Raw genomic sequence first — 18735 nt, 5'->3', positions numbered from 1 at the left:
AGTGAGTCACCCAGGCAGTCAGCTGCAAATCTCTTGGCACAGAAAATGTAGGTTACCACGATGCACTTACACATTCCTCTGATCTGTCAATGTAAATAGCTATTTGTTCAGCTTCACTGGTCAGCAATATGGCACATAATTGTTAAGTGGCTCGTCTTTCAGAAGTAACACTTAAAAAAAGCCCCCACATTAACTACGGAGCCCTAAACGAGCCGCTGCTCTTTTGCTCATTAAGAGTTTGCAGCCCAAGTTCTCCATTGGCTCTGCGCGGGGCTCTGCAGCCCTATCAGCGGCGCGGGCTGCGCAATCTCCAGGCCGACGGGTGAGGTAATGCAGTTTCTAAAAAGCTTCCACAAAAAAGCAAAAAGCCATAACGATCCGGAGTGGCACACGCTTCCAGGGAATTTGCTGTCTAGACTCTTTACTGGAAAGGAGGGCACCGTACGCCAGGTGCCACGGCAGGTTGGTCGGTGCAGGAAGCCGCTGATTTACAGCGGTGCAGAGAAGAGAAAAAGAAAGAAAAGGAAAAATTGTGTAAACAGAGATCAAAACAAGCTGAAGTACTAAAGCTTCCAGGAGCTGTTTAACAGCAAGCGCGACATTCTACCCCCTTCCTAACGCTCTTTATCGTCTGAAACAAAAATCAAGCCTGCTCACGTGCAGACACATCTGAGCCAAGTCTGGTGCCAAAACAGTCAATATTATTGTTTACAGATGGGCTGGACTATCTACTGACTCCAAGGAAATAACCACGCACAAGTGAAATATTATCCTTAAAATAGGATTTGATGTCTTTATGTTTTTCTAACACTTCTGCTTGTAGTTTTCAAATCTTGCTGTTACTATAAGCTGCAAGAACTCCATTCCAATTACTAATTAACTAAGATCAACCTACATGATCTGAAGTGATAAGGGTACCAGTTTTTTTCTCCTCTATGATTATCCCTACAATAGGATCACTGTAACAAACAGGATCAAAGCCAGCATCAAGCATGGTTTTAAGAAAACTACTTCTCACTGAGAACTATGTCTTTTAAGCCTCTTTAAAATTAATCTAGGCAACATATTAAAAGTCACATATGGCAGCTTTATTCAGAAGGGTAAAAACAAGAGTCTGCACAAAGAAATCTGGGAAAGTCAAAGCAAGCTGGTATGCTCCACATTAAAAAAACAAACAAAATAAAACCACAAACCCATAGACAGTAACACAGGTATTACTGTAATTGTTTACAGATTTTTCAGGTGATAGATATAGATATACATACACACACAAAATTTTTGAGATGTTGCTAATTTGGGCTAGTCTGGAACTGATTTATTGTCTGCTCTTTATTAGCTATGCCTGCAGGAAGGTTATCTGCACAGAGCCATGGGCTTATGACTTCCTTCCAACAGAAGAGGTTATTTCTCCTCTTCACCTTCGATTTCAGGATGCTGATTCATCTGTTTTGCCTCCAGCTACCTGCAGAAATCCTGAAGCACAGGGCACTGTAAGGATGACAACGTACTCTTACTAACAGAGAAACCCTCATCAAACAGCAGCACACTGGGATGAAGGGGCCAACCAGGGTCTTCGAACTTCTGAAAGGCCCACAGCATCCCCACTCCCTTAAGAGAACAAAGACCCAGACACAAGCACATCTTTTGAAAAGTTAAGCTATTCCACTGCCTAAAACACTGGTAAAAGGCAAAGTATTCATCAAAACATGGACTGTGCAACCAGCCAGGAAAAAGAAAATTGACTGTGAAAGGAAGTCAATGATTTAGATCAGTAAAACAACCTAAGACATGTTCAAGGGCAATGAGGAAGCTGAGGCAGGAAATACCAACTGGTTATTTGTTTGTCCAGAGAATTTTTCTTTCTTGTGAGTGCCATTACTTCTGATTGTTTATGAAGGGCATACCTGTCCTGACCACCTCCTGTGCCTGTTAAGCACTGAACATGCCCAAACCATCTCTGAGCTCAGGACTGTGAGAAAGGCTGCACCTGGACCTCAGATAATCAGTATTTTATTGAGCTGTTTACAGAGGTGGGGTTAGGTGGCCTTCCTCCCCTGCAGAGCTGAGAGCCAGCCAGTGCCAGGGCGGCACATCAGAGAAGCCTGGGAAATAGGTTTCATCTCAGCTGGGCTGTGACAGCCTGAAAGAGCACACCAGGTCTGCACAGCAACAGTGAGCAGAGATGTTTCTCACAGCTCAGGCTGATTTTAACCATCAGGCTGTACAGCTCACCCAGGAACAGTTCACAGCATCTCTCAAGTGACCAGACCAGGTCCCTGACTTCTGCCTGCATTAAGTACCTTATGACATAAGTTTATATCTATTACTGTCTTTCTTCTCCTTCCATCATTCCCCACACTCCACAAACTGGTAGTTTCTATTTCATTTTTCATGAATGCATGGAAAAGAGTAATAAATTCAACTTTCGTGGGCCTGTATTTTCTGGATGATGAGTGTGTGAAGTGATGCTGTAACCCTGTGCCTGGATGAGTACTAGAGAACTCATTTCAAAACTCCTTTCCTCTCTCTCTTCAAAGCAACACCTGCAACATCCTCCCGACAACTTTAATAAAAGACTAGAGCTGGTATCTCTGTCATGATTCTACACTTCAGATCTTAAAATCTGATCAGGTGTAAGCACCAGGGTCCTAACAAAACTGTCTTTTACACAAACAGAGTAAAAAGCAACAGATGACAGCAGCACAGCAGCTTGAGACTTATACTCTCCTTTCCAATGTCAGGGGCACGCTACCTTGTTCAGCTTGAGTTTGCCCTTAAAAGAATTATTCCTGCTCTGCCCTCCCCAGAAGGGCCATAAAGGAAATCTGAGGAACTGCAGTGTGCTAACTAGACCACCCCAGCTTGAAAAAAGATCAGGAACCCAATACTGTTTGCTGTGCAATCACACAGACCCTTCCTCTGAAGACAAGCAAACTGAAATACCACAGTTACTTTAATCACAGTCAAACAAGACTTGGGGTTTTGAGATACAGAGATGCCAGCCTGCTCTGCTGCCATGGTAACAGACTTTTAAAAACTGTTCTCCTTAATAATAATAAAAAAACCCAACTGCACAGTGCTTTAAGAAAGACTTTATTTTGACATTATTCCATCCCCCTCTTTTACATGGCAAGTTTTATTAATAAGACTGCAAGTCTTCTGAAACTTAAGCGCAGTGCTTTCTGAGACACTGAGAAACTGGTGCTGCTGCTGCTGCGCCCATCACTGACCTCCTTGAAACTAACAGCACCTCAGGGAGTGGATTAGTGCAGAGAAACATTATCCAAAGCCTTGCCTTTCTAGAAACAGGCCCTACAGAGTCCATCAGCCACCGTGGCAAAACTGGTACTTATATTTAGTTTCCAAGGCAAGGCTTTGGTAGTGGGGGCTACAGGGGTGGGAAGAATCCCACAGTGGAGCAGGGGGAAAGTGTGAGGGGTCCTCCTCTGAGGAGGAGGAAGTGGCAGAGACGAGGTGTGATGAACTTACAGCAGCCTCCACACCCTATCCCCCTGCACTACTCTGGGGTGGAGGGAGAGAAAATCAGGGTGAAGTTAAGCCTGGGAAGAAGAGAGGGGTGGGGGAAGTTGTTTTTCAGGTTTGGTTTTATTTCTCCATATTTATTCTGGTTTTATTGGTAATAAAACTGGTTTCCCTGAATCAAGTTTGCTTTGTCCATGGTGGTGCCTGGTGAATGATCTCTCCCTGCCCTTATCTTGAGCCATGAGCCTTTTCAACAGATTTTTCTTTCCTCTGTCCAGCTGAGGAGGGACATGACAGAGTGGCTTTGGTGGGCACCTGGCATCTATGCAGGGGCAATAGCAGAAGCTTCTTGTGTAGTTAAGGAGATCAGGATTCAAACTGATCTCTGCTGGACCCTGTGTGTTTCTTCCCCTGGCCCTGCTTGGATAGGATGGTTTTGCAGATAAGGACACTGAGTCCATGTGAGAAATTAAGTCACAGAGGAACTCCTACAGGAAAAGAGCCCAATACAGGAGGAGAACAGAACATGGCAAATCCCAGTCTCCTCTTTCAAGGATGTAAAGAAAGAGTGCACGAAACATGCAGCGAGTCTGACAAAGATTAATAGTTACCTCCTTATGGAGCACAAAGTTCAGAAGAAATTAGGAAATGAGATGTCAGTGGCTGTGCTGCTAGAGGAATGATTTGCTAAACTTCTAAATCGCTTAACCCTCGAAATGGGCCCTTCTTTATATAGATAAAGATATAGCCTGAAAGTTAAAATAGGCTCTAGGGCAGAATAAATTACTTTTTTGTGTATTGTGCAGCTGAATTCCAACTAAGTTATCCATTACCTGAAACTGATATTTGTCTAGATACTAGAGTTGATCCATTTTAGTATCTGTAAACACCAGAACTGCTAAACAGCCAGTACAAAACATGCAGTGGGCTATATGCAATTAAATTACAAGCTCTCTTCCTGCCCATATCTAGACCCAGGAGGGGGAAGGGTCCAGACCACAAGATTTGCAAGAAATGGTTGAGGGAGCTGTGGTTGGAAAAAATAGGAGGTTCAGGGAAGACCTTATTGCTCCTTACAACTACCTGCACAGAAGTTTTTAGCCAGATGAGAAGAGTCAATCTCTCTTCCCAAGAAACAAGCAATAGGACAAGAAGGAATGAGCTCAAGCTCCATCAGGGAAAGTTTAGATTGGCTGTAAGGAAAACTTTCTTCACTGAAGGGATGGACAGGCATTAGAACAGGCTGCCCAGGGCAGTGGTGGAGTCACCATCCCTGGGGAGATGTAAAAGCCTTGTGGATGTGCCACTTATGGATGTGGTTTAGTGGTGACCTCAGCATTGCAGGGTTAACACTTGACCTCTGTAATCTTAGAGGTGTATCCTGACCTAAACCATTCTGTTATTCTACTATAAAGAGAATAAAAAACCAGAGACAATGGTGATGGTAAAAAGCCTTTCCAATATTTCGAGCATTTTGACTATGGCTGTGATCATGAGATGAAAGCTGGTTGTACACAGAGCACTGTGAGAAACTTTCCTGGCTTTGCTCAGGGCAGAGCATCATCTGAGGATCTGGTATCACACAGGCCACAACATCCTGCTCTGTAGCTGCTCTGCGTCCCCTAAGGGAAGCTGTCATCCTCCAAAGCCTCCTTAGAGCAGGGGAAGGACACGTGTCATCAAGGCAGCCACCAAGCTGCAGCTACAGGAAGGCTTTTGGGTTTTTTAATTGAGCAGGACACCAGACAAAGAGGACTGAAGATGTGCAGTTTGGATAAATAGATAACATCACTTGCCTAAGCAAAAGCCCTATTTGTGATAATGGTATGATGGTGCTGCATCACACTCACCACCAGCTCACCTCAGGCAGCTGTCAGCAATTCCCCTTTTCCTCAAGTTTACCATTTCCTACTAAAAAAAGTTGGTTGTGTTTCCTATAAAAGCACAGCTATCAGGGTACTTTAAAACAATTAAGTCTTCTGCAGATGACTTTTTATCCACTAAACAACATTAGAAGTTTATTTTCAGGAGAATTTTAAATCATGTTTTAGTTTCATCAAGAAAGCAACAAAAAGCTCTACTCAGAAATCCACAAGTCTCTCTAGTGAGGTTTCCCAAGCTTCCCACCTCTTCATGCACATATATGTGTGTGTTTCCAGCAACAGAATTGAAAGAACCACTCATGCCATCAGGAATGCTAATACATCCATGCAGTTAAAGAGTGGTCACATCCATTCTCTTCCTGCAAAACACAGGCTCCACTCCTCCTGATGGCCCTTTAATAAGCCTTTGAGCCTAATGCCTCAATTGGAATTAAAATTTATCTTCCTTTGAAGTACTATTCTGGACACTCACTTCTTATTCATTATGAGCTTTTCCAGGACCATTTAAGACACTAATCTGTCTGTCTCTACCCGCAGGCAACATGGAATCACATTTCCTTCCCCTGCAGTGGAATGGAGATGGCAGCTGATTCCCTGTCACGGGATATCTTCATACACAGTTTTCTCAGTTTTAAACTGGTTACCTCCAACCTTCAACAACAAAACGACTGTTATCAATCCCCAAATCTTGTATTTCATTTAGCACAGTTTAATTTCATGTCTGTTAGAGAAAACCTCTACGACTGAGAACCAGCTGATGTGCCAGTCTTCCTCTGCAGGAATGACACCTCCAACTATCTAAGCATCTGGTGGGTCTACATGTCTCAGTAGTAGACAAAAATAAAGGTCACTACAGGACACTAGAATACTCTCCCAGACAGCTAAAATGGTACCAGTTTACCTACAAGGAAATGTATTTTCCCCAGTTTAGTCACCTCAATAACCAGACCACTGATTTACACTCTGCCTGCTTGAGAAGTGTGGCAATTCAGTGGCTTACATCTGCTCAGAATGTATATACAGCCAGAAAGTAATTTTACAGCATGAATAGATAGTTTTAAAATTTTTTTCTTTCTGGAGTAAAACTGTCCTTTGAAAACCTTTTGTACACACTCAAATACTATTCTATGCATATGAAAATCTGACTCTCCTGTGAGCTGCCTGGATGGTACATGGAGACTCTTCCAAGTGCTAAGCAGGAAAGATTGTTTCTGTTGCTGGCATATCCCATTCCCGATGTTTTAAAATGCCCCCAAGATTAAGAGTTAAAATTACTAACAGTGAACTAGACAGAGGCATTCATGTTAAAGCAGAATTCAGAACAAAGACCATTTTCTAAGAATGTCTGTCTAGTTTGAAAAGCATCTCCTTTTTGTTTGGCCAGTGAATGTTAGCAGAGTCAGAACAATTTTATGCAGGATTAATATAAATTCCTAATATTCATCACTGCATTTAACAGCTGCTGTAATAACCTCTTCAGTGAAAACACTAAGTGTCTGACAGTCTTAAGTGTTCCCCACCCATATCCAAGACAAACACTATCAGCTTTTCCTTGGATGATATTTACAGACAGTGACTCAACCAAAAAATAACTATAATAGAAAGCCATGAGCCAAACAAACACATAAGTTTTATTCAAACTAATAAAATACTGCCATAAGTGGGTGGTGAAACTTTCCTAATTCTTTCAAAGACGCTGTTAAATTATTTACTCTCCCTGAACCTCTGGGAGGGCACATAACAGAATTCACAATTCAAGCCCCTCAAAGGGCATTTTGACCTCTTGCCTTGCCCTGACCCATTTCAATGTGGATTTTGCATTTTCCTCTATTCCAGAGTGTAAGAGGTCAAAGGATGGGAATTGCTGAGTTTCCTCTTGTGTTCCCAGAGCAACCCAAGACAGATCTGGGCTCTTCTCTGCCTTGTCTGAGCACAGAGGCTGCCCTATCCAAAGTGCAGCAATGTGCAGGCAAGTCAGTACCTCAGAGTCCCAGGTGTCTGGACACCTCACAGCAGAATTCTGAATTTCTTTGGGGAAACCAAAGCACTGAAAATTTGGAAGGGGTAATGATGCAGATAAAGGGAAGGAAAAAGAACGAAGATATACTCTACAAAAAATGCACTCACTACTGGAGTTTTTTGAGATTTCAAAATACTTTTCCAATTCACTGCTCTAAGCAAAAAAGGAAAAATCTGCTCAAAGTCTCTATGGGTTCACTTCATCAACAATGCAGTGAGTTTTCTGATGACTTCAGTATAAAATTTCTTCACCTCTCCATATTTCTCTTGAGAAAAAAAAACTGTAACACTAGGCTATTCAATAAAAATACGCCACTTCTATGTCAAAAAAAGATAACACAGATGTCTAAGTTTGTAGAAAAGTTGATTTTATGTGGCTATCACAATAAAAAGATATATTTATGTTTATATATCTATATATACATATATACACATAATGAAATACAAAGGTCATGAGAGTCTTTATTGGAATAAGGATGTTGACAGATTTGGTGACATGGCATAATCAAATTATTCCATTTTTCCAGGATACAGTGGTATGTTTACCCTGCTATAAATGTCAGCCTTGTGAGCTGAAACTGATTTTGTCCCATGATCTTCAATGTCTCAAATAAGGAAATAAGATGCTTACTTAGGGATTAGTCTGTAACAGCCCAAGCCTACCAGGTACTTTTATTGAGTCCATCCCAGTGTAGCCTCTGCCCAGAGCACTGAAACAACTCTGACTGGTGCCCATTAAGTAATTTAGTATAAAGCTTGCAGGTAAAAGAATTAATCATCCTCATCAGCAAACTATGTGCTGTGAACCTTTCCCACTGCTTCTGAAGCTGTTCTCCCTTTCACTATAATTAACCATCATTATTTCAACAAGCTGCTTCTCCCAAAAGTATTCTTGTCTAAGTATGGACAGAGTGTTAATTACAAACCCAAATCTTAAAGAGCAAAGTGTTTTTATTAAAATTAAGTTCCCTTTTAGAAAAGTTGTGATTCAATGACTTTACTGTGAATTTCATCAGGCAATCTTTATGTGCAGGTAACAGGAAAACTTGGACTTGTAACCAGGCTTCTATATAGAGAAAGGTTTTCCATTTTACAACAATGGATGGGGAAAGAGTTTTGAAATTCTCACACAAGCCTGAACTGCAGAGTCAACTTTTCAGCATTGGCACCCTGACCATGATTTGTTTATGTTGGAGCTTAGAGCCAAGGAAAGAATTTTAGCATTTTAGTTACTCAGACACACAATTAATACTGCAGCAGCCTTTCCTTTCTAATTGATCTGGTTCACATGACAAATGATGAACATCTCACTTGTCAGTGTCTTAAGCAGTAGTTTCAAGATCTGAAGTGTTTGACAAAGCTGCTGGAACATTTGAAATTTCACTGCCTCACTTTCCTAATTAACACACGAGCTCCAGACAGCCAGGTTTGACATTTTACAGTTAGGTAAAGGAAGTTAACTACAGTTCTGTTAAACACTGAAAGTTTGAAGATCTAAGGTCTATTCTTAAAAGGCACTTGGGAATTAAATTCATGCTTTTGCACCAGGACTTGGAACTACAGTTCAATATAGTCACACTTGAGATAGTTAAAAAACCCTCATCAAAACAATTAAGAGCCAGCATCACACACTTTCCTTGCTCTGAAAGAACACAAATCTTTGTCTCTGCAAGTGTAACAGAGTTTCTCATCTGCCATTTCTTGCAAGAAGATGTAATTCAACAGCTTACATAATGTTACTGTTTTATGATGAATACTGTGGTTGCTAGCACAGAAACCTTTGTTACTTCAAAAATGCTGGAAGAGGAAGGGAAAGTCTCAAGACTCAGTTTGAGAGACTAAAACTCAACAGGTGACATGCCCACATCAGTATCTTGACCTAAACCAGAATTTTCCAGCAATTTTAATAAGGTGAATTACTCACTTAACTAAGTATCTAGATTCACTGCATGAAGTCTTTCAGCTGATTACTGACAGCAGATTAAGTATTTAAATATTTAAATGCAGTTTATTCAGAGTATTCATCACTTTTCATCATGATTCTTGTTAAATTCTGTCTTAACAGCATTTGTTTACATGACAGTAAGAAGTCTAAAATGGCCCATATTCATAACACTTAACAGCTTTTAAAAGTCCAAAATGACCTTTTCCTTCCAAAATTAGTTATCTCATAGGCTCTGCATCTTAACTGCCAAAATCCCTCAGTGTCTTTGGCCACAGCTGTAGAAATAAAACTATTTGAAAGCCCATCTGCAAGTCCAACTTCCTCTATGCATAACAAAAGCTCTTTAAAAATATATTTTTATGACTGCCACAACCTACTGACTTATAATCACAGAAGGGAATTAAACACCACATGGACGAACTACAATTTTTGTTGTCTAAACCCCAACCTTTCATTTCTACAGTCATCCCATGTTGGAAAAATATCAAAACCCTGGACAGACAGTTGAGTGACAAAATCTGTATTTGCAAAAACACTTCTATCATTAGAAATGCTTGCACTCCCAAAATCTTTAAAAACATGGACCTGTGACTTAACTTGTGAAAAAAACAAAGTTATATTTGCACAGATTTCAAATGTGTGCTTTTCATAACCACTGGTTCTGTTTTCAAGTGGTCATCAGAAACTATTTGCAGCAACAGGTAACAGACCAGTATTTTATGTATCTACTGCTGAGAATATTTGGGAAGGATCACACAATCACTGACACCTTCCACCTCACAGAGCTCTTTTACAGTTCTCCTGTATTATTTTCAATTCTCTTAAACAATTCAATGCTCTTAAACATATTTTGGGGGGAAAAGTTCTTCTTTCCTACAGTGTTTTTTCTAAACCACAAAAATACACATGAACAAATCTCACAAAGCTGCATCCATAAATAAAATTCTCAGAAACAAAGGAATGTGAGTAAACATTCACATTACTTCTGCAACCTGAGATACTCATTAGCAGCTCTCACAATACCACAGCAACAGACTACATCTTTCCTTTGCCTTCTTTACACCAAAACAGAGGTCATGGCCACAGATAGCAACAAAGCAGGAAAGTCATGCAGTCTGAATAATCCTGAACTCAATTTTCATTCTTTGATGCTCATTGTGCAAAAGCATGATACAGGACTGGTCATCAAATTCATCCCTGACAAGGAAGGACTGTGTACTTCTGTGGTGTGTTATCATCCCAAATTACCTGTTTGTTGGGGTTTTTATTCCTCCTAATTGTAGGGGAGAATGAATCAGAGATCTCCCCAGTGCAGGAAAAAAAAAAAAAAAAGGCAAAAAACTTCCTTCTAATTTTTAGCTTAGTTCATTGAAACTGATGGGGGCCAACAGCACCAAACAAGAAACTCAACTCTAGATTTTTTTCTTACAGTTCATCTGCAAGAAGTGATGCAACCCTCTACCACTCAGTACTTCAGGGTGACCTTCAGCACTCTGTTTAATTGCTAACACATTCTATTTCACAGGCAGCCTGCTTATCTAGTATAAAACACCCAAAACAATCCTTTGTTCATTTATTAAGTCACAAGGACTTTTGCTTTTCTTGAGGGAAAAAAAAAAGCCAGTACTTGCCAAGACATAGCCTAGTAATACAATGCAGATGATCCTTTCATTTGCTTGAAATTACAAGTAACTTGTTTTCAATCAGCAATTACACACAATTCCCCAACTCAGTTACATCATCTAGTTTGATAGTTATCAAATACATCAATCCCAAGGCTGAAATGCTGACACACTCCAGTTTGAAATGGCAACATGATGTAAGCACTCAAAAAAAAAGTTTGAGAACAGTACTGACAAAGTTTTATAAGTGTTTGCTCCGTTATTTAACATCTACCAAACAGGGAGGAAGCTGCATTCTTTTATTACAGACAACTCCATTTTAAAATATTTAGTCAGAAAAGAAATTAAGCCTTACCTCTGGTTTACTGAGGCTGGATGACACAAGAGAACCTGATCCCACATCCAGATCCCACTGTTTTCTCCCACTGTTTTCTGGATCCAGTGCAGCAATCCGTCCATCCAAAGTGCTGATAATTACTAGAGATCTGCAAGGTGGAAACAGTCACAGTCAGAACTGCAGCAGGATGGACTTCCCCTATTAGCTGCCTTTTATGCTCAGTAAAATCCAACTCCAACCCTTAAATGAAGTCTCTATATTCTGCAGAAAAGCAATTCAACTGGGTAGCTCTACCCAGACCAACAATGGAGTAGAAGAGCTGAAGTCTCTGGCTGGATGTCAGAAACTAAATTTCCATGTTGTAAGAGATTTCAGAGTTCAGATTGAGGGGAAGGCAGTTGACTTTTTGCTCTTGCATGCAGATGTTACCACTACAATACTGAATGAGATCATCTTTTTGGAGATATTTATACAAACAGTATGGATCCCACTTCTTCCAGTCCCTTCCAAACTGAGCTTTAATACATCCTTTCAAAGCAACCTAAACCTGAAACTATTAACCTAACCAACCAGGATGTAAGAAATATTAAGTTGCAGCGAAGTTTTCAATTGTTCTGGATTAAACATCAAATTTCTCGGATATTTTGTAAATCTCTGAATAAAACAAGTCCCTCCAAAGGCACAGACAGGGCACTACAAAAAACTTCCAACACCTACAGACCATGAAGAAATGAAACTGGGCTTTGCAGCTTGGGCTTTAAGTAGCCTGATGTCTGGAGATGGAGGGCCATGGCAGGCTGGCTGCCGATTTCTAGAGTGCCTGGAGCTCCTCAGTTTCAGAAAATCTTGTTTCTTACAGAGCTGTACAATTAGAATAACCATTTCTGGTTGGGCTAGAGCTCCAGCATTAAAATAAACAAACAAACAAAATAAACAACACATCAGAGATAAAGCACTGACAAGGCATTTCAGAAGAGCTTTTTTTTTTTCCTTGAAGATTGTTTCTCTCTGACCTGAAAAAGCTGAGATTGTTTTGTCAGTTTGGCTTGCAGCAGCTCACCAATCTTCAAAGGCAGAGGGAGTAGAACTTGATCACTTTACAGGCTGCTTGCACTGAGGGGGGCTGGATCCAGTGACCCAGAAGGACCTTTACAGTCACTGATTTCAGTGAGCAAACAAAGGGATGGGGAGACTATCCAGTTTCAGGTGAGGGTGAAAGGGCAGGGGACTGGAAGTGCACACACAGACATGTATATTAATTACTTTAAACAATAAGGGACAATAAATTATTGTGTAGAGCTCTGGCCAAATATATTCACTTGTCCAAAGTTAATGGTGTAGTAACACAGAATTTAGGGAAGAATTTATGGGGGTTCTTAGTTTGCTTTAAGGAGGGAAAACTGAAATTGTGATCTAAAAACATGTTCAGGGAGAGTGGCTCATGACATCACCTCCAACAAAGGTCATGTAAAACAAGGCCATTTTACATGTTAAAGCAACCCACACAATTTATAGGATTTTATAATGCTTATAGCACTACACTACTAATAAAGAGAAAAATAAAGATATCTTTAACCTTTTCCAAAAATGCCATAGCAGCTCCTACTTCTGAAGGTGGCCAAGCATCACGTTCCTCAAAAAGCTAAGTTTAAGAAACTGTAAGAAAAATACCAATTGTGCAAATATTTGCACAGTAGAAGACATAAGTTTTTATAAGCTGATAACAAACGCTTTTTCCAACTGCATAGAAACGTAGACTGGGTTAATAATAAACCAGATTGCAGGAGATTGACTATTTTCAAGTACTGTAAACAAGTGCTCACACACTAAAGGCCTTGGACACATATTTAACACAATCTGTTTGCTTTATGGTAAAGCAATTTATCTGAAACCCTCTAGCACTGCATAAGAAAATATTATTCCAAGTGGGTCTACTTAAATTTTATGTTGATCCTCCTGACAACTAGGTTATAAAAAGAGGTAGAAATGCAGCTAGAATGAAGGGGATTTTGGCAGCCATACTGCAGAGAAGACAAATCCTAAAATCACACTGTGAAATGTTTTCTTCCTGTGTGCTCCCATTGTTTTCCTTTATCTAATTCTTCCTCTTTGACTTCTCCCTCAAGTAACAAATGTTTCATGCCTTTGTATCTTACATTTCTGTATTATCTTTCCCCACCAGATGCAAACCTCAGCCTTCCCTAGGAGTTACCTCACTATTTAAGGCCCTTCAACACCACTCAAGACAGTAGTTTTGGAATGTGTACCTGCACCCTGACCTCCAGCCACCCAAAGGGTGCTGTAACCACACTTCAGTTTTAAGTTTAGTTGATTAGGAAAGAGGAGGGGAGTGTGGGGAACCTTTGTGCCAGCAGCACACACTTGGAGAGACTGGTTTAACCGACCACTTCTGCACACTGTAAAAATCCTGACTTTTCCTGGGTGCAGTGGCACTCAGGGTTAGTCCCCAGCTGGAGAATGGACTTTGTTTCACCTACAGTGCACTCACTTCCATGAGACAGAGGAACACAACCAGCCCAGCTACAGCTAAAGCTTAGGTGTGGCTACCTTTAGAACTGGAACTAGGTGTTCATCCATTTCTCTCTGCTTTTTAAATAACTGATTCATTTTCAACTAAATAGCCACATTCCTGGTTCCAGCTTCATCTTGCTCTTCAGTGATACCACATACCAGGAAAAAAGTGCTAAAACTCCTTACTCTTCTGATAAAATCCTTCATTCCTTACTCTGACTTAAAATCTCAATACCTGCTCTGCTCTTCTCTGATGGACTCCAGTAAGTGAAAACACCATCACTTTAACTCTGATTGATGTAAGAGTTGAAATTTGTGCCCAACACTCTCTTAAGAGTTACACTTTCTCACTGTCAGATTTTCCCTTCCTTTTCTCTGTGAGATTCCTGCCTGCAGCTTTGTGTACTGGGAACGTGAAGTGGTGACAAGAGATCTTTCTGTTGCTCAGGTAGTCTAGTCAAGCACTAAATTAACACATTATGATAAAAGCAATTTAGGCAACTACTTCAAGAAAATATTTCAGAGCTTAAAAACAACCAGGCAGGTGACTTGCTTTTTGTCACCCCACAGTGCCACTGTGGGCTCACTGCAGTGTATTATGGCAATTCTTACATCAAAATATTAGAAACACAAGAAGAATACAGCCACAGTTCCAGAACAGAGTCCTTTCAGCCACCTGTTTGCCAGCCTTTGCTGTCTCAAGATGTCAGGGCTGCAATTTTTGTAATTCCATTACATTAAACTGAAAAAGCATATTTTTGATGTGTCTTTGGACTAACTGATTGACAAACTGAAAGCAAAAGGAATTCCTGACTCAGTTTCTCTTCTGGTTAGGCCTGAAAAACTCTTTCATTCTCTAAAAAACAGCACCTTATTGCTGGCTTTATTAACATCACTTCCTGACTGGGGTAAAGCTGAAAGACTGCCTTGACCAAAGATGCCATCTTCCAGGAATACACAGGTTTTCTGAGAACACTACCAAACCAGTTTCCCTTCTGACAAGGGAAAACACAAAATACTATCTATTTTAAGGTCAAAAGTCGCAACTTTAACACCAAAGAAGTGAGGAGGATAGAGACAAACAGCATCAAGCCTGTGCCAATACTTGTTGACAGTAAATCTTAGACTATACCAGGGAGTGAATCACATGACAGGGATATAAAAGAAAGAAAAAAAAACAAAACCAAAAAACAATGACCAACACCACAAAATTATATTTCAATAGTCTCCATAAGTCTGGACCAGAACAAAAAAAGGAATTTCTCAAAATGAAGCAGTCACTTAAATCCTGGGATCCCTCCCCTGAAAACTGAACATCATTAAAATGAAGTCCTGCTCTTCTCCTTGCCTTGAGCTGCTGGTCCAGAATATATTGTGACGAAGAAGAAAATCCCTTCTGGGCCCTTACAGATGGCCAACAGCAGGACTAAAGCAAGGGGCCAGTTCAGACAGCATACAGAGATAGAAGTAATCAGAGCAGCTGGCAGAGAACAAGCTGATGCTGTGCAGTGAGATTTTATTTGCACTTTGTCACTATGAAAGCACATCTGGACATATTTCCCTGACCCCAGCCATCTAAAAACAGCCTCTGTTGCTGAATGAAAATGTTTTCTTACCAGTTCCTATCCTCTTTTGCTCACAGACAGGAACTTGTTACTCCAGGACAGTGATAATGTCCCCCCTTTAAATTATGCAAAATAAGTACTGCAAACTTCCACATACACTGACAAAAGGCCAGTCCTGGGCCTTGAAACCTTTGTTAGTGCCCCACAGTGATCACAGCCCACTTTGGGAGATCAGGAGGCCTGAGCACAGAGGTGTTCTGCCTTACAGAAGTGAAGGTATGATTTACCCACAAAGAAAAGGGCTAAGATAGCAAGGGAAGTTGTAGACAGGACAGAGGAGGAACAATTCTTTAGTTTACCCACACCCTTTCACTGCCCCAAACTTTGCATTTATTCAAGTAAGTTGTTTTTATTAGAAAAACAAAGCAGAACTCGGTGTCATCATGGTACATTTACCACTGTTCCTGTTTCAGTTTAAAAGAATCATCAAACCCTCAAAAGTCCATTGGAACATTGCAAGTATTACTGTTTGTTGAACTTGCACTCTAAGCAGCTATTTCAACAGCAAACCCTGCATGTCTGTATATCAAGAGCACAGTAAATCACTAATCCTTCTGTTTTCTTTTAGAAAAACAAAAGAAATCTTCAAACCAAGATGATGATATTCATTGCCTACAGCAAAGACAGTTGGGGTTTTGGTTTTGTTCTTTTTTTTCCAGATTATATTGACCTCTCTATTGCCTGTGTATTGCTGAAGAACAATTAGCTGAGATGACTCGAAATCTCAGAAGCACAGATTAAAAAAATAAATGCACACAAACATTATGGTCAGGCAGCCATTCTATTTTTATTTGATGACAGCAAATCTGTTCCTACATACTAATCAATTGCAGAGCAGCTACATTTAATCTCAGGCTTAATTTACTACACTGAACATCTTTAGTGTATTCTTCTTAGCTCTAGAAGGCAAACAGAAAATATATTTTTAAAAATTTCCTAGGCTAAACAAACAAGGGTCCTATCAAAAACTGAATACAGTAGAATTGCAATAAACCAGGTGGTATTTTGATCACCTGATAAACAAAAGAATGATCCTGTTGCTAACTGGTGAGACTGTCCTCCAAGAAAACACAGTGCCAAGTTATCAGCTGGTTGCTTGTTTTAAGTGAATGCTTGGGCATACTAAGAACAAGCTTTGGGCTATTCATTTTCATGTTTTCAAATACAGCAAGCATTTAATCATGCTGTTCCCCCTTTAAACTCAGGCTGTGGCTTATCATGTCTTTGTTAACAGCCAGTTCAGGAACAGACTGGAATCAGCTCAGTAACATTTCTGCACTTGAGTCATTCATCTAAGTCTTCCTTTTGCTGGAGCTTCTTGCCACACGCAGTTATTAAGAATTTTATTTCCCCTTCTTATATTCTGAAACTTGTTCATCAATTTGCCGAGGATGTTTGGCTTCCCCTCAGGCACACCCCAGTGGCTGCGCTGAACAGACAATTAAGTACTCAGGGGGAACTGCATTTTCTTTAAAACAAAACGATGACAGAAAAGGACAGCGTGCTCTGAGCAACTGTGAGCTGCGGGTATTGGGAAGAGTTTAGACTCCAGATGCTTTAGGGTCTCCTTCCCGCAGGCACAGAACTGGGAGCAAGGCAAGGAAGGGATCGAGACGTGGTATTTATTACCAGGGTAAGCAGACGGGCCAGATGTCACATAGCGTGACATCCGGCAGCTTGTTTGTCTAAGAACTAAGACACCCTTTCTCCTTGCTAACAACGGCGTAAAGAACAAGCACCTCAGCGCTGGTGAGGTCCCGAAGTTCCTTTTCCTCGTTGTCGCTGCCTCGCCCTCGGTCCAGCCTGTCCATCCCTGTAGAGCTACTCCAGCCCCAGCACGGGACTCATCCCTTCCACCCCTTGTCCGTGCACCTGTCCTCCGGCCCTGGGACACTTCCCTGCGTGTCCTACAGTCCAGCCCCACGCACCAGCCTGCGATACCCTTATTTCACCGCTTTCCCAAGCACCGTTCCATCTACGACAAGCCTACAGCGCAACTCTGCCTCCTCCCCGCTTCCCGCTCCAACGCTCCCGACCCATCCCAGCGCTCTTCCCGTCCAAGGCCACTCCTGCATGGGCCCGTCCCCACACACGATCCCCGGGACGCTGCAGCCCTTTTCCCACGCACTGCCCCCTCCTCAACACCCCCAGCTGCTGATTCCTAGCCCAGACACAATCGTGTCCACCGCAGCATCCCTGGACACCGCGCCCTTCTCCCGTGAGGCGCTGACCCCCGCCCAGCACCCCCACACCGGAGCCGAGCCCCCTCCCCAGCCCCTCCCCGCTGGGACCACTGGCCCCCACGCCAGTCACAGACACCCTTCAACAGTCCCAGACACTGACCCCCATCCCAATCACTGATACTCCCCGTAACCAGACCCAGACACTGATTCCCGACCCTCCTCAGCCTCCCCAGGCACTGACCCCACCTCAGCCGCCCCACACCGCGCCTCATCCAGTCACTGACCCCCAGCCAGCCACCGATCCCCCTGAGGAACTCCACCCCCGACAGCCATCCCAGGCACCGACACTGTCCCTAGCCAGCCCCAGGCATGACCCTCACCACAGACACCGACCCCGCACTCTCACCGGGCACTGATCCCCACCCCAGTCACCGCCCTCCCGCGCTCACCTGCTGCCGGTCCGGGCCTCTCCGCTGCCCTCAGCGTCCGGCTCTCCGGGCCCTGCAGGGGCCACACCGCCCTCATCGTCCTCCACTGTCACGTCCGCGGAACCAGCGGGCAGAGCGGCGGGAGCGGCGGCCGCCCCCAGCCCGAACGCGGCCTCCACAGCCGCGGCATCGCTCGGCGGCGGCTCCGGGCCGCCCGCCGCTACCCCGAGCAGCACCAGCAACGCGAAGGCGGCCAGAGTGCTGCGGCCCCGCGGCCCCCGCATGGAGGGGCCCGGCTCGCCCGCCGCCGCCACCCGTTAGGACATGAACGCCGCTGTCGCGGTCGCCGCTGTCGCCGCCACAGAATGGGCGCCCGCCGCGCGCGCAGCCCTGCCCGCCGCGCCACGCCCGCCCGCCACGTACCGGCACCCCGCGCGCACCCGCCCCTGCGAGGCGGACACGCACTCCATTGGTCGGCCGCCACGCCGCTCAGCCCGCCGCTTCCTTCTGATTGGCGCGCCCGGAGGCGGGGGGCGGGGAGGAGCTGGGTGTTTGTCAACAGAGCCCGCCGGGCCAATCGGAGCCACGCCGCTCTCTCCCCCTCCTCTACCGCCACGCCGGCCAATCGCCGAGCGCATGATTCACCGGCCCGCTCGCCGATTGGCTGCCGCCTGGCGC

At 43.0% G+C, this 18735-nt stretch overlaps 1 protein-coding gene across 1 annotated transcript in view; it reads right to left on the bottom strand.

Annotated features, from left to right (window-relative positions):
- Positions 1–18406, bottom strand: part of EIF2AK3 (eukaryotic translation initiation factor 2 alpha kinase 3) — a 42888-nt gene extending 24482 nt beyond the window's left edge. Inside the window, exons 1-2 of the mRNA XM_084204318.1 lie at positions 18079–18406; positions 11308–11437 (exon numbers count right to left, since the gene is read on the bottom strand). Of these exons, the coding sequence (XP_084060444.1) occupies positions 11308–11437; positions 18079–18341 (393 nt within the window). The 5' untranslated portion in view covers positions 18342–18406. The remainder of the gene's footprint in view (positions 1–11307; positions 11438–18078) is intronic.
- Between the last annotated feature and the right edge of the window lie 329 nt (positions 18407–18735).

Source organism: Fringilla coelebs, assembly GCF_963513975.1.
Source record: "Fringilla coelebs genome assembly, chromosome: 4".
NCBI lineage: Eukaryota > Metazoa > Chordata > Aves > Passeriformes > Fringillidae > Fringilla > Fringilla coelebs.
Note: the sequence above shows the minus strand (reverse complement) of the source record. Positions and strands in the feature narration are given on the sequence as shown.